This window comes from Rana temporaria, chromosome 5 (assembly GCF_905171775.1).
Source record: "Rana temporaria chromosome 5, aRanTem1.1, whole genome shotgun sequence".
In the NCBI taxonomy this organism is placed as follows: domain Eukaryota; kingdom Metazoa; phylum Chordata; class Amphibia; order Anura; family Ranidae; genus Rana; species Rana temporaria.
In genome coordinates this window covers 281,161,730-281,188,577 of record NC_053493.1, presented here as the reverse complement: position 1 = coordinate 281,188,577, position 26,848 = coordinate 281,161,730, and the positions used below count along the sequence as shown (strand labels likewise).

At 42.9% G+C, this 26,848-nt stretch overlaps 1 protein-coding gene across 1 annotated transcript in view; it reads right to left on the bottom strand.

The window, feature by feature from the left end:
• RTTN (rotatin) overlaps window positions 1-26,848 on the bottom strand; it is a 329,764-nt gene that overhangs the window by 97,221 nt on the left and 205,695 nt on the right. Inside the window, exon 33 of the mRNA XM_040353902.1 lies at window positions 12,503-12,580. Coding sequence (XP_040209836.1) covers window positions 12,503-12,580 — 78 coding nt within the window. The remainder of the gene's footprint in view (window positions 1-12,502; window positions 12,581-26,848) is intronic.

Below are 26,848 nucleotides of genomic sequence, written 5' to 3'. Positions count from 1 at the left end.
AACGGGGAGTACTATAGCCATCACAACAGAGATGACGATTGGACATCCCGGTCCCCATATAGTTACAATCAGGGCCACTCAGGGCCCTCCTACAATGAGGGTTTTCACAGGGTGATGCAAGATTACCCGGGAAGCCCAAGAGGAGAAGAGGCACCCGAGGTGGTCACAGGGTCCAGAGCAAAAAAAAGAAAGGTGTGAGTGGGGCGGGTGTCTTCAATCTCAGCTCAGTTGTTCTAACAGATGAAGAGAAGCTTATTCTTGACAAAGGTTTGAAGTATGTCCCTCCACGGACACTTAATAAATTCTCTACATTTATAGACGTACAGAAATTTACCCGCAAGCTGAGCATTCAGAGACATTTTCTATCCCCTCCTTTCATCACTGCTCCTACTGTCCCTAAACCCCCGGATGCTCATATCCACACGGGACTAGCCAACCCTTCTTTATTTAACCCGCCGGGAGCTATTGCTCCGGCCATTAATGTCTTTCGGAGTTTGGTGTTGGAAGACCTAGACAAACTCCAAAATAAAAAAATACACACCGACCCAAAAATTAAGAGAGGTTTAAAAAAACTCTGTGAACAAAAGGACTTAGTCATCCGTCCGGCCGACAAGGGGGGAGCCTTAGTCGTGCTGGACAAGGCTGACTATGTCAAAGAAATGGACAAAATATTGGGGGATTCAGAAACATACTCTTTGATCCATACCAACCCTACTTCCCAATATAAGAAGTGCCTCGTTGAGCTGGTCAATGAGGGTTTCTCTTTGGGGATTTTGAACAAAAAAGAGCGCGATTTCCTGATACCAGTTGTACCTAGGATTCCAGCTATATATTACCTTCCCAAGGTTCATAAAGACCCAACTAATCCCCCTGGCCGCCCGATAGTCAGTGGGATTGATTCGGTCACATCCAGGATAGGCAAATATGTGGACTTCCATCTCCAACCATTGGTCAGACTCATGCCGTCCTATCTTAAGGATACGGGTGACACCATCAGGCTATTGGAATCAGTTTCCTTTAGCGACGGCATGATTCTGGCCACTGCTGATGTGACTGCATTATATACGTGTATCCCCCACCAATTGGGTTTTGATGCAGTGGAGTACTATCTGTCTCTGAGCACTACCCTGTCGGTGATACAACGTAATTTCATCATGCAGCTCCTCATTTTTGCAGCCCAACATAACTATTTCTGGTTTCAAAACAATTTTTATTTACAAACTAGGGGTGTGGCCATGGGGGCCAAATTTGCCCCCAGTCTGGCCAATCTCTACATGGCCAAATGGGAGGAGGATGTCGTCTACGCCCTCAATAGACCAGAATTGGTCCTTTGGGCCAGATATATAGACGACATCCTCCTCTTATGGAAAGGCGACTTAGAATCGCTTAAAGATTTCATGTCGACATTGAACGACAATGACAGAGGTATTCGACTGAGCCATGAGGCTAGTCCTACCTCTGTACATTTCCTCGACTTGGAGATCAAAGTAGTTGAACAACATCTAGAATTTAGTACGTACTTCAAACCAACCAATCGTAACGGCTACATACCGCTGGATAGCTGTCACCACCCCCAGTGGTTAAAATCCGTTCCTCGGAGCCAGTTTTTGCGACTTAGGCGGAATTGTACTAAGACTGAAGACTTCATTGCCCAATCCACAGTCCTGAAAGACAGATTCGTGGAGAAGGGGTATGAAGTAGGAGAACTGGAAGCAGAAATTGAGCGAAGCCTACATTTGGATCGCAGTTCGCTTCTGGAGGTTCGCCCCAAGAAAGCCACGGACGACAAATTCCGGTGGTCCTTCTTCACCACATATTCTGTCCAGTCCAGGCAAGTTAAAGAAATACTTGCAAAACACTGGGGTGTTCTAAGAAACGACAGAGTTTTGGGTCCGGTCATACCAGATAGGGCGGGCGTCATTTTCAGGGGGGCTAGATCCATTCAAGGACAGATAGCCCCGAATGTCATTGATGCCCCGAAACAGGTCACCTTTTTTCAGGACTGTAAGGCCTTTTTCCCCTGCCGTAGGTGTAATGTGTGTTTGCACAACACAAGCGGCAGACGGAAAAGTGAAACGTTCCAGTCTACTAGCACCTCTAAAATATACCAGATGAAACATTTCACGACATGTGCCACCCGATACGTTGTTTACCTTCTAACTTGCCCTTGCAAGAAACAATATATCGGGAGGACTATTAGAACCTTTACGGTTCGAGTGAACGAGCACATAGCTAACATCTTGCTGGGCAAAACCAACCACAGTGTTCCACGACACTATTTGCAATATCATGACAAAAATCCCCATGGTACTCAGTTTTTGGTTATTGATCGTTTTGTACCCCATTGGAGAGGTGAATCCCGCATACGGGGTGTATCGCAGTTAGAAACATACTGGATACATGAATTACGCACATACCAACCATTTGGTATGAACGTAGAATGGGATATTAATTCATTCATAAATAAGGCCTAATCTTATTTTAGTTATTTTAATTTATTTTTGTCCTTTTTTGCGTTTAGTAAACCACAGAATTTATACACAAAATATTTATAACTGCGATCCTTAATAGATCCAGCAACTTTTGATTCACATTTTACAAGGTTGACATGTCTGAGAGAGGCATATCTATAATTTACTGATATGCATTTTTTGCACTGTGTGATACATGTTTGTTGTGTAAAAGGTCCTAGGGTTGTGCTGCCCTTTCTTCCCCCCTGGAGGGCGACATTTCCCCCTTTTCTCTTCACATTTTATTCCCCATGCACGTTTTTCCTTAATATAGGAGCACGTAGGGATGATCACAATATGAGCGTGAAGTATTACTTCATCGCCCATATGTCAAGAGTCTGGCAGCTTTGCCAGTACATTTTGAAACAACACCCAGATGGAGATGGTTGAGCGGCTCCTTTCCATCAGACTCACACGTCAGAGGAGCCGCGCTCCCATTGGCCATCGGATGCCATGTGTTCAATGGTGCCGCGCTTCCATTGGTCACCAAGCGCCGTGTGCTTTCCCGCCGCGTGATGACGTCACGCGCGGCGTGAGTTCACACACAGGCGTTGCGCTCCAGGGTGGTTCAGGGAAGTCTGGGGACGCCAGGCCAGCGTTGCAAGAAAGATCGGGCGGCGCACTGGCTTGTGTCCCCAGACACTACATTGGCTAACACTTCCTGCATTAGAGACAGGTTAACCTCGATCCATGGGAAGATCCAACATAGATCGTTTGAACAGAAAGGTGGAGAGTATCCATTGCAGCCCAGATACAGGTGGCAAACATCCCTCCTCACATTTCACTTCCCCTTTTTTGTTTATTCCATATTACTACTGTTATGAGTTTATGAACTTAATACAAGTCGCATGATGAATTCATGAGTTTAATACACGTTGCACAATGGGAATGATATAACATTTGTTTTCCTTTTTTGTAATTATATGTTTTTCAGATAAGGTTTTGTTTATTCATTTCCTGTTTGTTACAAAGCTGATTGATGATTGGTAACCATTTGGTCGGGAGCATTGCCGGATCAGATTGGTTAATTACCAAGTTCACCTGGTTGGTCCGCCCACCCGGTCCGATTAAGCAATCTCATTATATATATGTGGCAATATGGGGGTGAAGGTAGATGCCCCAGTTGAAGTCCACTTGGACGAAACGCGTCGGGCTTGCTATACCTGCACCCCATATTGCTTTTATTCAATTTTTTACCGAAGTGATCACTTTTATGTCATTGGTTTTACTTCAATAAAACCTATCCTCTTTTACCTGCACCATCCGGAGCATTGTTTTCTTTCTCTTCCCTGCATGACTTGCCTGGATACAAAGTTTTTTCAAAAGCTCCATACCAGTGTGCACCTTGCACCAGTGGACACCACTGTTTGCACCACCATTTGGCGTTTAAAGAATCGGACCCTTGGTTCCTGTCTACGGATTAGAGTTGGAGCGAGTACACCTACGGTGAGGTTCCAGTCCAGGCCTACAGCCACCCAACAGGATACCCCGTGGTGAGTTTACCACTATACCAACATCCAGCCGAGCAGAGCCGAGCCGATCCCTTACATGCCTTTGTGATCTGTTGTCGCTGACAAGCAGATCCACGACATCTGGTAAGAGTATTCCATCTATTTTCGATTCTACCGTGCAGAAAGTCCTTCCAAAGATGAGGATGTGGTCATACACCCCATATTGATGGACTTTTTTCTTTGTGTTTTTCTTTTTGTGCTGGTTGTTTTAAATGGACACTCACTCACAGGTTATTGTGTTATCATCACATTGATGCATAATTTGTTCTTTATAAGAATTTTCAGCGCTGCATACCGTTCCACCATTTTATTTTCAATTTTTGTCATATTGCTTGTGTGGCTGCTCACTTGATATTTAGATTAGCGCAGTATCTCCCCCTTTTCACATTTTCACATTTTTGACACATTTTTATTGCTGCTATCTTCATTATTCCATTTTTCCATTAATATGGATGTGTTTGAGTACAGACTTTCCAAAACTTTTAGTGCAGATGGTGTATTTGTCACCATCGGACCAGATACTGAGATCAGTGGTCTGTTCATCAGATTGAAAAATCTGATGACTACAGAGGTCCACATACAATGGGATAAGGCCTTTTTGGAGCAGTATGGGAAAGAACACATGGTTCCAAGGGGCCTACGTTGGGATGTGTCCCCCCAACAAGGTGATTCTGACATAGAGTCATGGTATCAATATTTTAATCAAGTTGGTATTAAGCTGTTGGGTTTTCTAATGGAAAAAAAGCGTACCAGATTGACACTTATTGATAAAGAGATCAAGGATTTAAAAGAAAAATTGACTCCATATAAAGATTCTGCGGAATATATCTCCCTTTCTACAAGCCTCAAAAGTCACTTGGAGAAAGAGGAGAAGGACCAAAGACTAAAAAAACAGAAAAAATATAATAGGGATGTGACCGACTATAGATCTAGCTCAGTGTTTACGTGGCAGAAAAAGATTTCTCAATCCTTGATTTCTGATGCTGAAACATCAGAAATGGAGGTCACGGCATCTACGAGTCAGAATATAGAAAGAACCCTTACTTTTGCTCCTTTGACCAAAGAAGGCCCTAACAGGACATCCAACGGTTCTGTTTTACCTAAAAATAGACCCCCTAAACCTTTCGGACAACAGAATAAACCCTCCAAACCCAAACCCTACCCCGTACACCCCCCCCCCAATAAAGGTGGGAACTTCAGAGGAAGGGATGGAGGTCCCTTTCGGGGACAATTTGGTGATATTCAATACCATGAGAGTCCTAGGAGGTCCTTTGACCACCGGGATGGTCGTGGGGATTATCATTATGATAATCGAGATAACCGTGAATATCAATATAGAACACCCACTCGGGTCTATAATAGATTTCCCCCTCTAAAAGAAGACTATGGAAACGGGGAGTACTATAGCCATCACAACAGAGATGACGATTGGACATCCCGGTCCCCATATAGTTACAATCAGGGCCACTCAGGGCCCTCCTACAATGAGGGTTTTCACAGGGTGATGCAAGATTACCCGGGAAGCCCAAGAGGAGAAGAGGCACCCGAGGTGGTCACAGGGTCCAGAGCAAAAAAAAGAAAGGTGTGAGTGGGGCGGGTGTCTTCAATCTCAGCTCAGTTGTTCTAACAGATGAAGAGAAGCTTATTCTTGACAAAGGTTTGAAGTATGTCCCTCCACGGACACTTAATAAATTCTCTACATTTATAGACGTACAGAAATTTACCCGCAAGCTGAGCATTCAGAGACATTTTCTATCCCCTCCTTTCATCACTGCTCCTACTGTCCCTAAACCCCCGGATGCTCATATCCACACGGGACTAGCCAACCCTTCTTTATTTAACCCGCCGGGAGCTATTGCTCCGGCCATTAATGTCTTTCGGAGTTTGGTGTTGGAAGACCTAGACAAACTCCAAAATAAAAAAATACACACCGACCCAAAAATTAAGAGAGGTTTAAAAAAACTCTGTGAACAAAAGGACTTAGTCATCCGTCCGGCCGACAAGGGGGGAGCCTTAGTCGTGCTGGACAAGGCTGACTATGTCAAAGAAATGGACAAAATATTGGGGGATTCAGAAACATACTCTTTGATCCATACCAACCCTACTTCCCAATATAAGAAGTGCCTCGTTGAGCTGGTCAATGAGGGTTTCTCTTTGGGGATTTTGAACAAAAAAGAGCGCGATTTCCTGATACCAGTTGTACCTAGGATTCCAGCTATATATTACCTTCCCAAGGTTCATAAAGACCCAACTAATCCCCCTGGCCGCCCGATAGTCAGTGGGATTGATTCGGTCACATCCAGGATAGGCAAATATGTGGACTTCCATCTCCAACCATTGGTCAGACTCATGCCGTCCTATCTTAAGGATACGGGTGACACCATCAGGCTATTGGAATCAGTTTCCTTTAGCGACGGCATGATTCTGGCCACTGCTGATGTGACTGCATTATATACGTGTATCCCCCACCAATTGGGTTTTGATGCAGTGGAGTACTATCTGTCTCTGAGCACTACCCTGTCGGTGATACAACGTAATTTCATCATGCAGCTCCTCATTTTTGCAGCCCAACATAACTATTTCTGGTTTCAAAACAATTTTTATTTACAAACTAGGGGTGTGGCCATGGGGGCCAAATTTGCCCCCAGTCTGGCCAATCTCTACATGGCCAAATGGGAGGAGGATGTCGTCTACGCCCTCAATAGACCAGAATTGGTCCTTTGGGCCAGATATATAGACGACATCCTCCTCTTATGGAAAGGCGACTTAGAATCGCTTAAAGATTTCATGTCGACATTGAACGACAATGACAGAGGTATTCGACTGAGCCATGAGGCTAGTCCTACCTCTGTACATTTCCTCGACTTGGAGATCAAAGTAGTTGAACAACATCTAGAATTTAGTACGTACTTCAAACCAACCGATCGTAACGGCTACATACCGCTGGATAGCTGTCACCACCCCCAGTGGTTAAAATCCGTTCCTCGGAGCCAGTTTTTGCGACTTAGGCGGAATTGTACTAAGACTGAAGACTTCATTGCCCAATCCACAGTCCTGAAAGACAGATTCGTGGAGAAGGGGTATGAAGTAGGAGAACTGGAAGCAGAAATTGAGCGAAGCCTACATTTGGATCGCAGTTCGCTTCTGGAGGTTCGCCCCAAGAAAGCCACGGACGACAAATTCCGGTGGTCCTTCTTCACCACATATTCTGTCCAGTCCAGGCAAGTTAAAGAAATACTTGCAAAACACTGGGGTGTTCTAAGAAACGACAGAGTTTTGGGTCCGGTCATACCAGATAGGGCGGGCGTCATTTTCAGGGGGGCTAGATCCATTCAAGGACAGATAGCCCCGAATGTCATTGATGCCCCGAAACAGGTCACCTTTTTTCAGGACTGTAAGGCCTTTTTCCCCTGCCGTAGGTGTAATGTGTGTTTGCACAACACAAGCGGCAGACGGAAAAGTGAAACGTTCCAGTCTACTAGCACCTCTAAAATATACCAGATGAAACATTTCACGACATGTGCCACCCGATACGTTGTTTACCTTCTAACTTGCCCTTGCAAGAAACAATATATCGGGAGGACTATTAGAACCTTTACGGTTCGAGTGAACGAGCACATAGCTAACATCTTGCTGGGCAAAACCAACCACAGTGTTCCACGACACTATTTGCAATATCATGACAAAAATCCCCATGGTACTCAGTTTTTGGTTATTGATCGTTTTGTACCCCATTGGAGAGGTGAATCCCGCATACGGGGTGTATCGCAGTTAGAAACATACTGGATACATGAATTACGCACATACCAACCATTTGGTATGAACGTAGAATGGGATATTAATTCATTCATAAATAAGGCCTAATCTTATTTTAGTTATTTTAATTTATTTTTGTCCTTTTTTGCGTTTAGTAAACCACAGAATTTATACACAAAATATTTATAACTGCGATCCTTAATAGATCCAGCAACTTTTGATTCACATTTTACAAGGTTGACATGTCTGAGAGAGGCATATCTATAATTTACTGATATGCATTTTTTGCACTGTGTGATACATGTTTGTTGTGTAAAAGGTCCTAGGGTTGTGCTGCCCTTTCTTCCCCCCTGGAGGGCGACATTTCCCCCTTTTCTCTTCACATTTTATTCCCCATGCACGTTTTTCCTTAATATAGGAGCACGTAGGGATGATCACAATATGAGCGTGAAGTATTACTTCATCGCCCATATGTCAAGAGTCTGGCAGCTTTGCCAGTACATTTTGAAACAACACCCAGATGGAGATGGTTGAGCGGCTCCTTTCCATCAGACTCACACGTCAGAGGAGCCGCGCTCCCATTGGCCATCGGATGCCATGTGTTCAATGGTGCCGCGCTTCCATTGGTCACCAAGCGCCGTGTGCTTTCCCGCCGCGTGATGACGTCACGCGCGGCGTGAGTTCACACACAGGCGTTGCGCTCCAGGGTGGTTCAGGGAAGTCTGGGGACGCCAGGCCAGCGTTGCAAGAAAGATCGGGCGGCGCACTGGCTTGTGTCCCCAGACAATACATTGGCTAACACTTCCTGCATTAGAGACAGGTTAACCTCGATCCATGGGAAGATCCAACATAGATCGTTTGAACAGAAAGGTGGAGAGTATCCATTGCAGCCCAGATACAGGTGGCAAACATCCCTCCTCACATTTCACTTCCCCTTTTTTGTTTATTCCATATTACTACTGTTATGAGTTTATGAACTTAATACAAGTCGCATGATGAATTCATGAGTTTAATACACGTTGCACAATGGGAATGATATAACATTTGTTTTCCTTTTTTGTAATTATATGTTTTTCAGATAAGGTTTTGTTTATTCATTTCCTGTTTGTTACAAAGCTGATTGATGATTGGTAACCATTTGGTCGGGAGCATTGCCGGATCAGATTGGTTAATTACCAAGTTCACCTGGTTGGTCCGCCCACCCGGTCCGATTAAGCAATCTCATTATATATATGTGGCAATATGGGGGTGAAGGTAGATGCCCCAGTTGAAGTCCACTTGGACGAAACGCGTCGGGCTTGCTATACCTGCACCCCATATTGCTTTTATTCAATTTTTTACCGAAGTGATCACTTTTATGTCATTGGTTTTACTTCAATAAAACCTATCCTCTTTTACCTGCACCATCCGGAGCATTGTTTTCTTTCTCTTCCCTGCATGACTTGCCTGGATACAAAGTTTTTTCAAAAGCTCCATACCAGTGTGCACCTTGCACCAGTGGACACCACTGTTTGCACCACCATTTGGCGTTTAAAGAATCGGACCCTTGGTTCCTGTCTACGGATTAGAGTTGGAGCGAGTACACCTACGGTGAGGTTCCAGTCCAGGCCTACAGCCACCCAACAGGATACCCCGTGGTGAGTTTACCACTATACCAACATCCAGCCGAGCAGAGCCGAGCCGATCCCTTACATGCCTTTGTGATCTGTTGTCGCTGACAAGCAGATCCACGACATCTGGTAAGAGTATTCCATCTATTTTCGATTCTACCGTGCAGAAAGTCCTTCCAAAGATGAGGATGTGGTCATACACCCCATATTGATGGACTTTTTTCTTTGTGTTTTTCTTTTTGTGCTGGTTGTTTTAAATGGACACTCACTCACAGGTTATTGTGTTATCATCACATTGATGCATAATTTGTTCTTTATAAGAATTTTCAGCGCTGCATACCGTTCCACCATTTTATTTTCAATTTTTGTCATATTGCTTGTGTGGCTGCTCACTTGATATTTAGATTAGCGCAGTATCTCCCCCTTTTCACATTTTCACATTTTTGGACCGAAGGATAACTGACCGATGGGGCCCACACACGGTCGGTTTGGACTGATGAAGCGGACCTTCAGTCCGTTTCCATCAGGTTAGACCGACCGTGTGTACGTGGTCTAACAGCTTCAACTCTTTTGGGAAGGCTGTCCACAAGATTTAGCAGCGTGTCTATGGGAATTTTTGAACATTCTTCCAGAATCACATTTGTGAGGTCAGTCACTGATGTGGATGAGGCCCGGCTCACAGTCTCTGCTCTAATTCATCCAAAAGGTGTTCTAGCAGGTTGAGATATTTACAGACTAAGACTGGGATGCCATTAAAGTTCATGTGCGTGTAAAGGCAGGTGTAACAAATACTTTTGATAATATAGTGTATTTTGTGAGAAAAAGAGACTTAACACCATCAGGTGGCTTCAAGGATGCTCTCAGAAGTGCTTCTAGTAAGAGTAGTCAGCTCTGCCAAAACAGCAAACCCCCTGCAGATCTTAGAACAATAACCCAAGCAGCACAAGTCCCTACATTTGACTTGGTATCAGCCTCTTGCAATGCTCTGTACAGAGGAGCTCAGATTAAGAGAGGGAGAAGCAGTGCAATGAATCAGTCAATTGCACTGTAGTGCTTATCTACTAATAAAGAATGTCACAGAGATGAATTTGTCGATCTGCTGCCATTTCTTTCATTGCCCAGTGACAGAGTATGGGATGGGAGGAGACTGGTAAGTTTTACTTTACTGCATCCACTTAAAGGTCAAATTGGGAGCAGCAGCTGTGTTTATGCAACTGCTGCATCCCCTTTGACATGAATGTGACCACCTGCACAAGGACGCACAGAACACCTGACCATCCTAGTGTGGATAACCCCTTGCACAGGCATGATAAACCCTTGTAGTATGCCCAAGTGAACAAGACCCTAAGACCGGATTGACAGAAATAAGAATCATTTATTGGGTAAAACAACTCCCATACAGAATAACTGTGTATTAAGCCTTTTGCCTGCAGTTCAGTTTAAAGCAGGGGTCGCAAAACTTTTTAAACAAAGGGTAAGTTTATTGTTCTTCAGACATTATGGGGGCCAGACTGTGACCAGTGAGTGTAGAAAAAAAAATCAGAAGAAACAATGCCCAATCTTTGGTATTAGGGGGGAGAATAGTGCCCCATAGTTGTTGTCAGTGGGAGGAACAGGATCCCATTGTTAGTTTCAGTGGGAGGAATAGTGCTCCACTTTGCGTGTCAGTGGGAGGAACAGTGTCCTATCATTGGTGTCAGTGGGAAGAATAATACTCAATTTCTAGTGTTGGTGGGAGGTATAGTGCCCCATCCTTGGTGTTGGTGGGAGAAACAATGCCCAATTGCTTGTGTCAGTAGGAGTAATTATGCCCCATTGTTTGTCGGTGTCCTTTAGTGCCCCAAGGGCTGGAAAAAGGCTCTTGGGGCACTAAAGGACAGCAACAAACAATGGGGCATAATTCCTCCCACTGACACCAGCAATTGGGCATTGTTTCTCCCACCAACACCAAGGATGGGGCACTATACCACCCACCAACACTAGAAATTTAGTATTATTCTTCCCACCGACACTAATGATAGGACACTGTTCCTCCCACTGACACGCAAAGTGGAGCACTATTCCTCCCACTGAAACCAACAATGGGATCCTGTTCCTCCCACTGACAACAACTATAGGCCCCATCTGGCTCCTGGGCCACAGTTTGGAGACCACTGGTTTAAAGTAAAGGGGTCACATGAGAGTTACGAGGGGTGCCAATAAACACCTGACCCACTGGTTTCAATGCTTTCTCTGTCAAGCAATTCTGTAAGCCTTGATTCATAGCAAAATATGCATATTTACCTCTCTGGTGGGTGGCACATCTGAACTTCTCTGTCTTTCAGCGTTGCAGCCTCCGGCAAAGTCTTCAATGTTTAAAACCTCCCTTCTGGTAGTGTTAAGTACCTGCATCTCCCTGGAAGGTGCTGTGGTTCTTCCAGCTAGCCACTGCCGAATCCTGTAGTGATTCAGTGGGGAACACAGACACTTGACACTCCCAGAAGCACTGAATGTTGAAGGAGTTGCCTGAGACTGCAGTGCTGGAAGTCAGAAGAATGCAGACTCACCAACTGCCAGAGAGGTAAGTATTCATTTTTTTCTTTGTCAGGGAACCAGAGTTACTTTTGCAAGGAAAGCAAGTCCGTTTAGACATTTGTGCTGCTTTCATATTCATAGAAAAATAACTTTACTTCATTATACATGTATGTATATCACAGATACACACCGAATTACCAGTAAAATAGACAGAACCAAGCACAGCAGCTGAATCCAGCTGTCCATTTTCTAACTCGGGTTAGGAAATTAAAACCAATTAGTTCAACAGTTGCTATGGGCAACAACTTCATTTTGTAATACTCTTGCTTTTATGAATCTGATTCATTTGTTCCAGACAGTTCTGCACTAGGAGACTTTCATCTGCCTCCTCTAACAAACAGGCTGTGTGTGTTTGTTAGATTACGTAGTAAAAAAAAAAGTGCAACAAATAATGTGGATCAAAAGTTTTAATTAGACAGTGCGCAATTTAATTTGCAGGATAATAATCAAAGTGATGTATAGACATTAAGTATTTAAAAAAAGGTATTCTGTGATTTGTAAGGGCATAAATACATAGGTAAATTAATAAAGATTTACAAACCTGAAGAGTGAACTCACTGGCATCTTCTGTATTTTGTGACAATGGAATAACCAGCATGTTTTGAAGAATGAAGGCAGCCTGGAAACAACAACAAGATCTCAACATTGCCATCTAGAGGAAACTGCAATCAGCTGCAACTAACATGCTAATGTACTTCTAATCTGAGACATGCATATACCTAAGGTAGAAGACAGAACATCAAGAGATAACTCACCAGGTAATATTGTATCCATTTCCTAACAAATCGCCTTCTGAATATTGTTTTTTTTTCCTTTCTATGCAGTCACGTGACGGCAAAGCTCCGGTGATTCTCTGCACAGTGAAGGGTGCAACAATGGTGCTGAATACCCTGTAGCCATGGCTAGTGTCCGCAGCTCCCAAGTTTGTGGAAGTGTCGTCAGCCAGTAGAAGAATTCCCACCCACCATTTACAGAGAGATTGGAGTGAGCCGGAGATTTGCCGTCAAATGATTGCATAAAAAAAAATGTATTAAAAAAAACTGTTGGGGGCAGATATCACGTACAGCCGCGCAAAATTGTGCGGGAGTAACGTATCTGATTTACGTTACGCCGCCGCAACTTACACGGGCAAGTGCTGTATTCTCAAAGCAATTGCTCCGTAAGTTGCGGCGGCTTAGCGTAAATCGGCCGGCGTAAGCCCGCTTAAATCAAATGTGGAAGGGGGGGGCGTGGTTTATGCTAAACTACTGTGACCCGACGTGATTGACGTTTTTGCGAAACGGCGCATGCGCCGTCCGTGGAATTTCCCATTGTGCATTGCTCCAAAGTACGCCGCAAGGACGTCATTGGTTTCGACGTGAACGTAAATGACGTCCAGCCCCATTCACGGACGACTTACGCAAACTACGTAACTTTTTCAAATTTTGACGCGGGAACGACGGCCATACTTAACATTGGCTGCGCCTCATATAGCAGGGGCAACTATACACCGGGAAAAGCCTAACGTAAACGTCGTAACTTTACTGCGTCGGCCGCGCGTACGTTCGGGAATTCGCGTATCTACCTAATTTGCATACTCGACACGGAATTCGACTGAAGTGGTACTTCACATTAAAAGAAAGTTTTACTGATGCAAACAAAACTATACCGCAGATGATGTACAATCAATATTCAGTCTCCTTTAGAGCTACCAAAACTATGTAGTAGATGCCTGCCTAAACAATCCACTTAATTTTTGAATCTAGTTAGATAGGCTCTTATTCTACACTTGTTGGTACACCTAAAGAAAATTGTTAAATCAGATTAAGAGGTGCATATGGCCATCTTAAAACTGACCCCCCAGACTAAAGTTTCCTGCAATTCCACTGCACAAAACAAATTAACTGATTAAGGTAACCTTAATGGGAATAGAGGAAGTTGCACGCCAATGGCTTCAGATCACATTTAACTTTATTAAACTGGGACATAGCACTCTCTAACAGTTCATCCAATTAGGGCTTTGTGATGAGGCCTGCATTGGGTGAACCTAGACGTATTTGTACTGTGCCATGTCTAGATTTTAAAGTGGTTGTAAAGGTAGAAGGTTTGTTATCTTAATGCATTCTATGCATTGAGATAAAAAAAAAACTTCTGTGTGCAGCAGAAGTGTGGCAGATCGCTCTAAATGGGGGAAGAGATGGTAACGTGAGTAAAACAGACATATTGTTGATACACTGTGTATTCTTGCCTCTTTGCGGCATAATAGATTACTATTGCCATTGTGTTGTCATAGAATAGGAGGGGTTGTGGTTCACTCCTTAATGTTCCTTTTGTTTGTTTTTTATCTTTTGTTATAATCTTTTTTTTAAACAAAAATGTGATTCTGCGCTGAAGTGTAATGAGTTACCAAAGAGCAGCACCTTTTTATCACCCAAATACCAAAACGAATGTGATAACATATATACACATAAGGGATTGTTAGAGAAAAAAAATGGTCATGTATATAGGCCAAGGTTGGACTTTAGAGACACAATAGACAGTAAGGAGTATAAAAAAGTATATTTTATTTATAACAATACATGGTACAGAAAAGCATCAAAAGATAAATAATTAAAAGCATATGATACACAATACATGGCAAGGATGAATATGCAATGGTATACATGGAAGTGAGCTCCTGTGCATCAACACGTTTCGCTGTCTAGCTTCATCAGGACACTCAGGGGTTGTTGAAAGAGAAAACAGGTCCCACTATCTTGTAAGGGAGTCAAAAAGGCTAATCTCACCCCTTAAGCCTCAAGTGTCACCATATACAGTATCTCAGGTGCTTGGGTATTCACAACACAGAGCCAATGGCTAAGTGCCAAATAGCACCTATGTTAAAAAAATTGGCAGGTGTCAAAGCTCCACAGAACAGGAGGGAGAAAAGGAGGACAGGGAGGGGAAAGGGTTGGTGATGATATGGACTTGGACAATGTAAACCAAAATGCCTTAGAAGTATAAATATATACTAGAGGCCAGCTATATATATATATATATATATATATATATATATATATATATATATATATATATGAATATCCCCACAAAAAAGCCCATGCTGCAATCAGCAAAGCAGAAACCAAATTAGGTCAGGTATAGATCGTCACTCAGAGCCATCATAGCTCATGATCCGTCCAGCATACCCCCCAGGAAAAGAATCGCACATTCACCACCAATTCTTTCTAAATTCTAAACCTGACCTAATTCAGTTTCTGCTTTGCCGATTGCAGCCTGGGCTCTTTATTGAGTATTCATATATATGTGGCTGGCCTCTAGTATATATTTATACTTCTAAGGCATTTTAGTTTTCACTGTCCAAGTCATGGGCGTCCGCTGAACTTTTTCCAGGGGGGGGCATCATTTTACGGTCACCTATGCTCCGCTTCTTTGACAATGTCATGAAGGGGCGGGGCTTAGTCATTATCCCATAAAGCGCAGACATGTGCCCATGATATGCAGCCTCACTGTGCTGATCAAATGTACAATACAGAGGGTGTACAGTATGTGTATATAGAAGGGGTGGATGGTATTGGTATATAGAGGAAGGAAGGTGGGTATATACAGCTCTATATACAGGACAGATGATGTATATCTGCAGTCAGTGATGATGGAGGAATACAGGGAGGAAGATGGGTGTATATAGCTGTATACAGAACAGGACAGGTGAAATGATCTTTCCCAGTGGCGGTTCGTCCATAGAGGGCGCTGGAGCGCCGCCCCCTCTGGCTCTCACCGCCACTGAGTCAAATAACATAGATTCATGCATTGCACGAATCTATGTTATTTTCGCCGCTGCCGCTGTTATTCAGATGGTCGGCGCTCAATGTCCGGGCATCTGAATAACGCCAGCTGGTTGGCTGTACGGAAATGTCTATCAAAGCCAACAGCTCTGATAGGCTTTCCCAATACAGCCCTCGGGTCCCAGAAGCTTATTCTCGGAGCGCACAGACTGTACGCCCCTTGAATAAGATGACAGGCGTCTCAGCCAATCAGGTTGGCCAGTTCTGGCTACCAGTAACCTGATTGGCTGAGACGCCTGTCAGTCATCGAGGGCGGGAGAAGAAGACATCGTGGGACGTGGATGCCTAAAACCAGTAAAGGTAAGTGCCGGGCGGGGGAGAAAGCAATTTACAGGGCACAGTGGGGACAATTGGCACAGCGGCGACCATTAAAGGGCACAGTGGCTGCGTTTAATGGCATGGCACAGTGGTGACAATGTATGGCACAGTGGTGACAATGTATGGCACAGTGGCTGCGTTTAATGGCATGGCACAGTGGTGACAATGGATGGCACAGTGGTGACAATGGATGGCACAGTGGCTGTGTTTAATGGCATGGCACAGTGGTGACAATGGATGGCACAGTGGTGACAATGGATGGCACAGTGGTGACAATGGATGGCACAGTGGCTGTGTTTAATGGCATGGCACAGTGGTGACAATGGATGGCACAGTGGTGACAATGGATGGCACAGTGGCTGCGTTTAATGGCATGGCACAGTGGTGACAATGTATGGCACAGTGGCTGCGTTTAATGGCATGGCACAGTGGTGACAATGAATGGCATAGTGACTGCGTTTAATGGCATGGCACAGTGGTGACAATGTATGGCACAATGGCTGCGTTTAATGGCATGGCACAGTGGTGACAATGGATGGCACAGTGGCTGTGTTTAATGGCATGGCACAGTGGTGACAATGTATGGCACAGTGGTGACAATGGATGGCACAGTGGCTGCGTTTAATGGCATGGCACAGTGGTGACAATGTATGGCACAGTGGCTGTGTTTAATGGCATGGCACAGTGGTGACAATGGATGGCACAGTGACTGCGTTTAATGGCATGGCACAGTGGTGACAATGTATGGCATAGTGGCTGCGTTTAATGGCATGGCACAGTGGTGACAATGGATGGCACAGTGACTGCATTTAATGGCATGGCACAGTGGTGCAAATTGATGGCACAGTGACTGCATTTGATGGCATGGCACAGTGAGTGCATTTAATGGCATGGCACAGTGGTGCGAATTGATGGCACAGTGACTGCATTTGATGGCATGGCACAGTGACTGCGTTTAATGGCATGGCACAGTGGTGCGAATTGATGGCACAGTGGCTGCATTTGATGGCATCGCACAGTGGTGCAAATTGATGGCACAGTGGCTGCGTTTGATGGCATGTAACAGTGGCTGCGTTTGATGGCATGTAACAGTGGCTGCGTTTGGGCACAGTGAGACTGCACTTTTTTTTTTTTTCCCTTTGCGCCCCCCCAAAAATTTTGAGCACCAGCCGCCACTGATCTTTCCTATATCTGGCACCCCCCTTCACTGATCATACCTGTATGCACTCAGCTGCCCCCCTCATCTGTATATATGTCAGCCCCCCCCTGTACACAAACAGCCTTCTCCCTCCACTTGTACTCACAGCCCCCACTTGTAAGGTCACGGTGGTCTTCCTTCTCCCAAGTCCTGTTTCCACATGTCCCTTTGAAAATACATTACAGGCAGCAAACAAACATGAGGGTGCACATACAGGAAGCAGCCAGAGGTGGCAGTAAAGAGCTCTGTAAGCTCCGTGTGGAGCCGACTCACACAAACACAGAGTCAGCACAGCTACAGATGAAAGCATGGCAGACCCTTGCTGATTCCAGGGGGGGGTCACTCGCCCCCCCTTAACCCTATGAGCGGACGCCCATGGTCCAAGTCCATATCATCACCAACCCTTTCCCCTCTCTCCCCTCAAAATAGGTGCTATTTGGCACTTTGAGCCATTGGCTCTGTGTTGTGAATACCCAAGCACCTGATATACTGTATATGGCGACACTTGAGGCTTAAGGGGTGAAATTAGCCTTTTTGGACTCCCTTGCAAGATAGTGAGACTCGTTTTCTCTTTCAACAAAAAAATACGTATGTGTAGCGCTAAAATTAATAAATGAATATCAAAATACCAAAAAATGTGTATAGTAAAAAATAAAACACATATAACATTAATAAATGTTAGACACAAATTGTGAAACATGTGAGATTCCTCTGTAGCGAGGGGTGACAACAGTGCCAACTGGCACGTGAACTGATACACCTAAGGTGGTATCAAACATGAAAACAAAGTCCAACAAAAACTCCTAAGTGTGATGATCCGAGGTATGTAGCAAAGTTCATCAACATCCACAAGTCATTCAAGTGAAAAGGTGAATAAATAGAAAAAGCGTGACTCCTTTAACGTGACAATCCCATCACCGGAAAAAGTGCAGGCTTACCGGAACTTGTTGACCACTGGTGGCATATGCCAAAAGAGGTCAGTCAAGGCTTTATATGACGGTTGTCAAACAGCAATCCTTGGCAGGAAGCGTAGGTCCAACTGGTGGGTAGGTCCTTATATGGAATAGGTCCCCAGGAGTAAGCCGGAAGCTATACTGATGTTGGTATCCCAAAACCAATTGGCTCAGTGTGTTAGTGGTGCATAGAGAAAAATAAAGAGAAGTGGCCACATAGCGTAACTCCGTATAAAAGAAAAAATACGTGTTTATTCACAGCTAACAAACTTACATTTGGCTGGAAGTAAAAGAGCTCTTGCATGTAAATGGGGCGACAGTGGAGTCCTCCCGACGCGTTTCGTGGTCAAAAGCACATCGTCTGGGGTGTCTCTCCACTGCAGCCCACTCCAATATATGTGTAGTCCATGTAATCACATCCAATCAAATGAAGATCTGACTCACCCCAAACAATCAGCAATCACAGACAGCACATCACCTATCCAAGATGGCGCTGCAGTTTGCACTCCAAGCCTCTATATGAAACAGGAACCTGTAGTTTGCACTCCAAGCCTCTATATGAAACAGGAACCTGCAGTTTGCACTCCAAGCCTCTATATGAAACAGGAACCTGTAGTTTGCACTCCAAGCCTCTATATGAAACAGGAACCTGCAGTTTGCACTCCAAGCCTCTATATGAAACAGGAACCTCACAGAGAATATGGGTATAGTGTCTTTAACGTGGCTGTTACATTTGGAATGTAGTCATTAGGAGTGTGACATGGACATACTGAGTAAAATGAAACAAAATGAAATGCACTGGCCATTAAAATACTTGAAATGTATAAAATAAATAATAGTTGAGGCAAACTGTGAAAATTTACCATGCCACGGACGACAGATGCGACTGCGCGTGCGCCAGAGCCAAGCCTCGTTTGCATGTGCTAACAAGCACGGCAGAGCATAGTAACCATGTATTGTTTGTGTGTCGTGGATTACACTATGCTACCGCGCGTGCGCGATAGCCAAGCCTCACTCTGAATAGATAGAGGCTGCCGTGTAGTGTCCAGTGAGAGCGCGCCTGCAGACCAGGCCTCGCTCTGAGGAACCCGGATGTCTGATAGCTAAAGTGCGCATGCGTGCGCGCCAAGCCTCATTATGAGAGAGGTCATCCGTGATTGGTCAGAGCGGCGCCCGTAGAGAAGAGTCGCATGTCCAATCAAACAAATGAAAAAATGGGGCACAAAAATAAACGGAGAATCACAAAAATAATGTCTATTGCAAAGCGCAATATAAATGGGTAGTGTTAATACTCCCATCAGCGGCACATCAACTATAAGGGCCAGTCATAAAAATTAAATAAAAATAAAAACTTATAAAAATATCGATTCTGCGCTGGAGATGGAAATTGACATCCACTCCAGATCAGAAACAATTAGTGTTAAAAAAAGAGTTTATTTAGAACATGTATTTAATATGTTAAAATTGCGATCTTGTATAAATAAATGTATATATAGATTATCGCTAAAAACAAATGTGTTAGAATCGCATATATTAAAAAAACACAAAATATATCCCTACTACCTCATGTGATCAAAAAAATGCCTCATGTTTAGTGTGAGTCAGATCACCATATACATTGACTCTCATAGCATAAATGATTGTAAATATAACAGAATCCACTATAAAACATTAAGCGCGTATATGATTATTGCGCGTATATATTGAATTTCCAAAGACCCAGAAAATAGAACAAATAATATGAATAGCTCATGACATATTAATAAAAGAATTTATATCCCATTCGACGTTCATTCCGAACGGGGTATATGTCTGAAGTTCGTATATCCAGAATGTCTCTAGGCGGGAGACCCCCCTAGTCATGGCTCCACCTCTCCATGGAGGAGTATATTTATCGATGACAACAAATTTATATTATAACAAATATATAAATTTAAATTTTATATTTTGTGTTTTTTTAATATATGCGATTCTAACACATTTGTTTTTAGCGATAATCTATATATACATTTATTTATACAAGATCGCAATTTTAACATATTAAATACATGTTCTAAATAAACTCTTTTTTTAACACTAATTGTTTCTGATCTGGAGTGGATGTCAATTTCCATCTCCAGCGCAGAATCGATATTTTTATAAGTTTTTATTTTTATTTAATTTTTATGACTGGCCCTTATAGTTGATGTGCCGCTGATGGGAGTATTAACACTACCCATTTATATTGCGCTTTGCAATAGACATTATTTTTGTGATTCTCCGTTTATTTTTGTGCCCCATTTTTTCATTTGTTTGATTGGACATGCGACTCTTCTCTACGGGCGCCGCTCTGACCAATCACGGATGACCTCTCTCATAATGAGGCTTGGCGCGCACGCATGCGCACTTTAGCTATCAGACATCCGGGTTCCTCAGAGCGAGGCCTGGTCTGCAGGCGCGCTCTCACTGGACACTACACGGCAGCCTCTATCTATTCAGAGTGAGGCTTGGCTATCGCGCACGCGCGGTAGCATAGTGTAATCCACGACACACAAACAATACATGGTTACTATGCTCTGCCGTGCTTGTTAGCACATGCAAACGAGGCTTGGCTCTGGCGCACGCGCAGTCGCATCTGTCGTCCGTGGCATGGTAAATTTTCACAGTTTGCCTCAACTATTATTTATTTTATACATTTCAAGTATTTTAATGGCCAGTGCATTTCATTTTGTTTCATTTTACTCAGTATGTCCATGTCACACTCCTAATGACTACATTCCAAATGTAACAGCCACGTTAAAGACACTATACCCATATTCTCTGTGAGGTTCCTGTTTCATATAGAGGCTTGGAGTGCAAACTGCAGGTTCCTGTTTCATATAGAGGCTTGGAGTGCAAACTACAGGTTCCTGTTTCATATAGAGGCTTGGAGTGCAAACTGCAGGTTCCTGTTTCATATAGAGGCTTGGAGTGCAAACTACAGGTTCCTGTTTCATATAGAGGCTTGGAGTGCAAACTGCAGCGCCATCTTGGATAGGTGATGTGCTGTCTGTGATTGCTGATTGTTTGGGGTGAGTCAGATCTTCATTTGATTGGATGTGATTACATGGACTACACATATATTGGAGTGGGCTGCAGTGGAGAGACACCCCAGACGATGTGCTTTTGACCACGAAACGCGTCGGGAGGACTCCACTGTCGCCCCATTTACATGCAAGAGCTCTTTTACTTCCAGCCAAATGTAAGTTTGTTAGCTGTGAATAAACACGTATTTTTTCTTTTATACGGAGTTACGCTATGTGGCCACTTCTCTTTATTTTTCTCTATGCACCACTAACACACTGAGCCAATTGGTTTTGGGATACCAACATCAGTATAGCTTCCGGCTTACTCCTGGGGACCTATTCCATATAAGGACCTACCCACCAGTTGGACCTACGCTTCCTGCCAAGGATTGCTGTTTGACAACCGTCATATAAAGCCTTGACTGACCTCTTTTGGCATATGCCACCAGTGGTCAACAAGTTCCGGTAAGCCTGCACTTTTTCCGGTGATGGGATTGTCACGTTAAAGGAGTCACGCTTTTTCTATTTATTCACCTTTTCACTTGAATGACTTGTGGATGTTGATGAACTTTGCTACATACCTCGGATCATCACACTTAGGAGTTTTTGTTGGACTTTGTTTTCATGTTTGATACCACCTTAGGTGTATCAGTTCACGTGCCAGTTGGCACTGTTGTCACCCCTCGCTACAGAGGAATCTCACATGTTTCACAATTTGTGTCTAACATTTATTAATGTTATATGTGTTTTATTTTTTACTATACACATTTTTTGGTATTTTGATATTCATTTATTAATTTTAGCGCTACACATACGTATTTTTTTGGTTGTTTTGCTTTTTTGAATAAGCCGTGTCAGCAGCTACCATTTACGCACACCTGGCAGCGCAGGGTATCCACTCTCTTTCTCTTTCAACAACCCCTGAGTGTACCGATGAAGCTAGACAGCGAAACGTGTTGATGCACAGGGGCCCACTACCATGTATACCATTGCATATTCATCCTTACCATGTATGGAGTATCATATGCTTTATTTTTTTTATCTTTTTTTGCTTTTCTGTACCATGTATTGTTATAAATGAAATATATATTTTTTTACTCAGTACTGTCCATTGTGCCTCTAAAGTCCAACCTTGGGCTATTTACATGCCCATTTTTTTTTTCTCTAACAATCCCTTATATGGATGTGGCCATAGGAGTGTTTAACTTCTATTTTCTCATATATACACACATAAATAAACAGTGTGCTTCTGGTTACTACGCAAGAAATGAAATACTGAAAATGTATTAATGTTCAAACAGTGAATTGAATAGTCCATAAAGTTCAATATGGAAATAAGTCCATGTGCCAATAGCAATGAAAGATATAATAGAATGAAGGTGTATCCAATTCTTCTCAAGATAATGATATATCCCTCTGGGTGGTAAACCATGTGAATTGTTGAGGGATTCCACCATACACATGTGCCCTCCACCATAATCAAGCCTCTTTACCAGATGGTTACGATCCACAATTACAGAGCTAAAACACATATATAATGGACCCCTCCGTGTGTCTCCGCGGACCAGTTTCAGCATACATGTTCGGTCATGTGTAGGCGCGAGCGGGCAGAATTCCAGCAAACATTTGCCCTTTTCCCAGCAGGCAAATATTCCTGGACTTGTTTTAAAACCGTCCGCTGGAATCCTGCCCGCTCGGTCGTCAGTACAGACCTACCGTACATGTCCGAGCGCCCGCCGTCCCTCGCATGCGTCGAATGACTTCGACGCATGCGTGGAAGCATTTAAAAGGCAGGCCCGCCCACGGCGCCACAGCGACGGCGCGGACACGCCCCGCGTATTGTTCACGCGCGAACTTCTGTACGATGGTTAGTACAGCCATCGTACAGAAGTCCCTGGGCAGACATGTACGGTGAAAACGGTCCGACGGACCGGTTTCATCGTACATGTTTGCCCGTGTGTACCCGGCCTAAATGGGATCAGTTTGGTCCACTGGGTTTCAACATATGTTCCTCAATATCAAACGCCACAACTTCAGATCCAACTCAGACAGCACTATTATTTATGTATGTATGTATGTATGTATGTATGTATGTATGTATGTATGTATGTATGTGTATATATATATATATATATATATATATATATATATATATATATATATATATATATATATATATATACACACATATACATACATACATATATATATATATATATATATATATATATATATATATATATACACATATACATACATACATACATACATATACACACACACATATATATGTTATAATTTTTTTTTGGATAGTTATGTATAGTTTGATTTTCCTTTGTTGCTTACATAACAAGAAAAATGCTATAGGTATGTATGTTGATATTTGAAGCCACTTGTATGGAACGGTCATTGTGTATTGACATTTATGTATTTTGATAGATGTTTTCAGAGTTTGTATATTGTACATTCTGTACATATGGCAAAGAAATACTTTATATAAATTTAATTTTATCTATCCATCTATATTTGTGGAATTCTGTCCGACTAAGGTAAACACCTAGTATTTGGCACCTCATCCCAAATAATCAAGTATCCAAAAAGGGGAGAAATTGGGAGGGGATTATCACGGTGCTATACACATACATACACACAGCAAGAGCTGCACCCGTCACAAAGCCTTGGCCAACTGATAGATTGCTTAGGCCCCAAGCATTATACTTATTGTAAATGTTGTCAGATAAAACCTGTAGCTCTGTGATGCCCTACACCACGGGAACAGTAGAGGAAAGGACAACAGTGATAGACAATCCAACCCTACTGTACAGTGCAAAACTGCCAATGTAATACTGGGAGCTGGATGAAGACACTGAATACATACTGGGACTTCAGAGGTGCTAGATACACGTATCAATCTCTCGCTCTTTTCGCTTTTATTTTAACAAATCGATTTTAATGGATAATCATATTAAATGAAAGATTTTTAACTAAAGAAATTATGGTCTGTGTGTATTGCATGTATCTAGCATCTGTAAAGACCCAGTACGTACTCTGTAATTTACAACCTTTTAGCTACCGTATTTATCGGCCTATAACACGCGCCCTAACTTCAAGAGGGAAGTTTCAGGAAAAATACTTTCCACAGTCCCCTGCATATAACACGCAGGCACAGTTTACCCTCTATTTTCAGGGTAAAAAAGTGAGTGTTATACGCCAATAAATACAGTATATAACACTAGGAGATAAATGAATTACACTATAACAGAATAGTGTAAAAAAAAGAATACCAAGTAATGACCTCATTACTGCTGTGAAGCTTCTCCAATCACTCATTGGCATCCTTGGGAAGGTTCAGTGAAAAGCTTTATTGCTAAACTGCATTGCTGAAAAGTGAAGCTGCCTCACTGGTAGGAACTACAGGACTGGATGAACAGCATCTGCATGTATCTGTCTACTTGAATGCTTCCTTTGTAAAAAATGTGTTAATTTTTTATTTATTTTTTACTTAGAAATTATTACCATTGCACAGATCACTAGTGCAGTCTGATTAAGCACACACAATGTAAATCAGATTATTCAGACAGACTTTCTTCACCCAACAAACACATCCACAAATGTACCGTATGCTTGAAGGGCAATCATTTATTCCTAAAGCTTAATGTGCATCATTGTGCAATGAAAGGAGCATCATTAGTACATTTTACTTCATTAAAAGAGGTAAAACAGGTACATCAAAAAAATATGACCAATCACCAGATCTCTAGAAATGCCAAGGCCAAATGCCAACTTAGCTGATTGTGTTATATGGAAGTAAAAATGACAAATGGAAGTAAACAAAATAAAATAAAATAAAATAGGTTAAAAAAGTTTTGTAATTTCAAAAACGAGAGATATAAATCCCAAATAGCTTCTAGTAAATTATGGCCAAACTGGGGCTACTTATGAAATGGACAAAAAAAATTAAATTATTATATATACACACATACACACATTGTACATACACATACGTATATACTATAGATAAAAAGATTTATAGGACAAGTTGTTAGAATGTAACACAGCTACAAGCTCAGTGATAATGGCAAAGTACAAAAAAGACAAGGTTTTAATCCAGCAACAAACCTGTACAGTTAAACTGATTTGTCCATTTTAATGGCACACATTTTCCAGTTCTGAATGTCCCTTGGGGCCCAATTAGTGCACTTAGTTATTGGCAGTAGTATACACTGAAAAACTGCAGCCACTGTCCCTACAATTGAGATTATAATTAAGACTTATGCCTGATTTGGACCCAAACATGCAGTGATTGGGGCCTGTATGCAGAAGAACGATTAAACTGCCTATCCATAGAGCCCTATTCGGTGAATGTGATTTACATTCCAGTTACATAAATAACTGTATACACTCCATCACTTCAAATTGCTGCCACTTCCTCTCATTACTATCTTGTAAATGAAAGACTCCACACTATTTAAAAAAAATGGCAGCATGTTCTCCTTTGCAATGCTCCCAATAATTCTAGTGTTATATTATTTGGTAATTGGCATTCATTAAATTAATATTATATGAGCAAATGTTACCCCAGATGGGGGAATTCTTGGCTTTTTTTTCTCTCTCATATATTTTAATGTGTTTTACATATGCAACACACACACACATACAAAATTAGGTTAGAGCAAATAGTCATCTAGGCAACTTGTATCTGCCAAAAGGCAGTCAACTGTTTTCTTGTTATTTCTCTTGCTTTAAATTTTCCTAAAACATTTTATATTCTTGTATGTTTACACTGAAGTGAAAGAATCCATCCACACGAAAAAAATTGTTTATAGTCGCAGCCCTGAGACAGCCACTTACCGTATTAATCGGCGTATACCGCGCACTTTTTTGCCCTGAAAATCAGGGCAAAATCGTGGGTGCGCGGTATACGCCGATACCCGCGCCGAGTTTGAATACTGTGTCGACATATACCGAGCGCAGTACACTCGGGTATAGTCGGGCAGTCTCGGCTCCTTCCACGCTCACGTCCTGGACGTACAGGACGTCAGCGCGAGAGTTGCCGAGCCTGCCCGACAATACACGAGTGTACTGCGCTCTGTATATGTCGGCGCAGTATTCAAACTCGGCGCGGGAAACGAGCGGGGAGGACGCGAGGACGCCACAGAAGGACGCCGGACCCAACGAAGAGGACACCCGAAGCCGCAGACGGACGCTGGACCCGACGAGGCCGCACAAGACACCAAAACTGTAAGTACAAAAAACTTTTTTCCACAGGAATGCGGGTCCACTTTAGGGGTACGCGCTATACCCCAATAAATACGGTACTTTTTGGATTCCCCTACCATAGTTTCTGACTTTCTACCAACCTAGGAGTTTTTCCATGTCGACCTTTGTGTATTACAGCTGCTCCCGTTGAATTTTACATAATATAAAATACTTTCAAAGTTAAGAAATTGAGTGTAATAGTTACCCCAGGTGTGCATACCCAGAAACTCAAGGGCTAAGATCTCATTAACAAGTTAGGTGTTTAAAACTCAAATCGTAGTTTTTGGTGGTCCT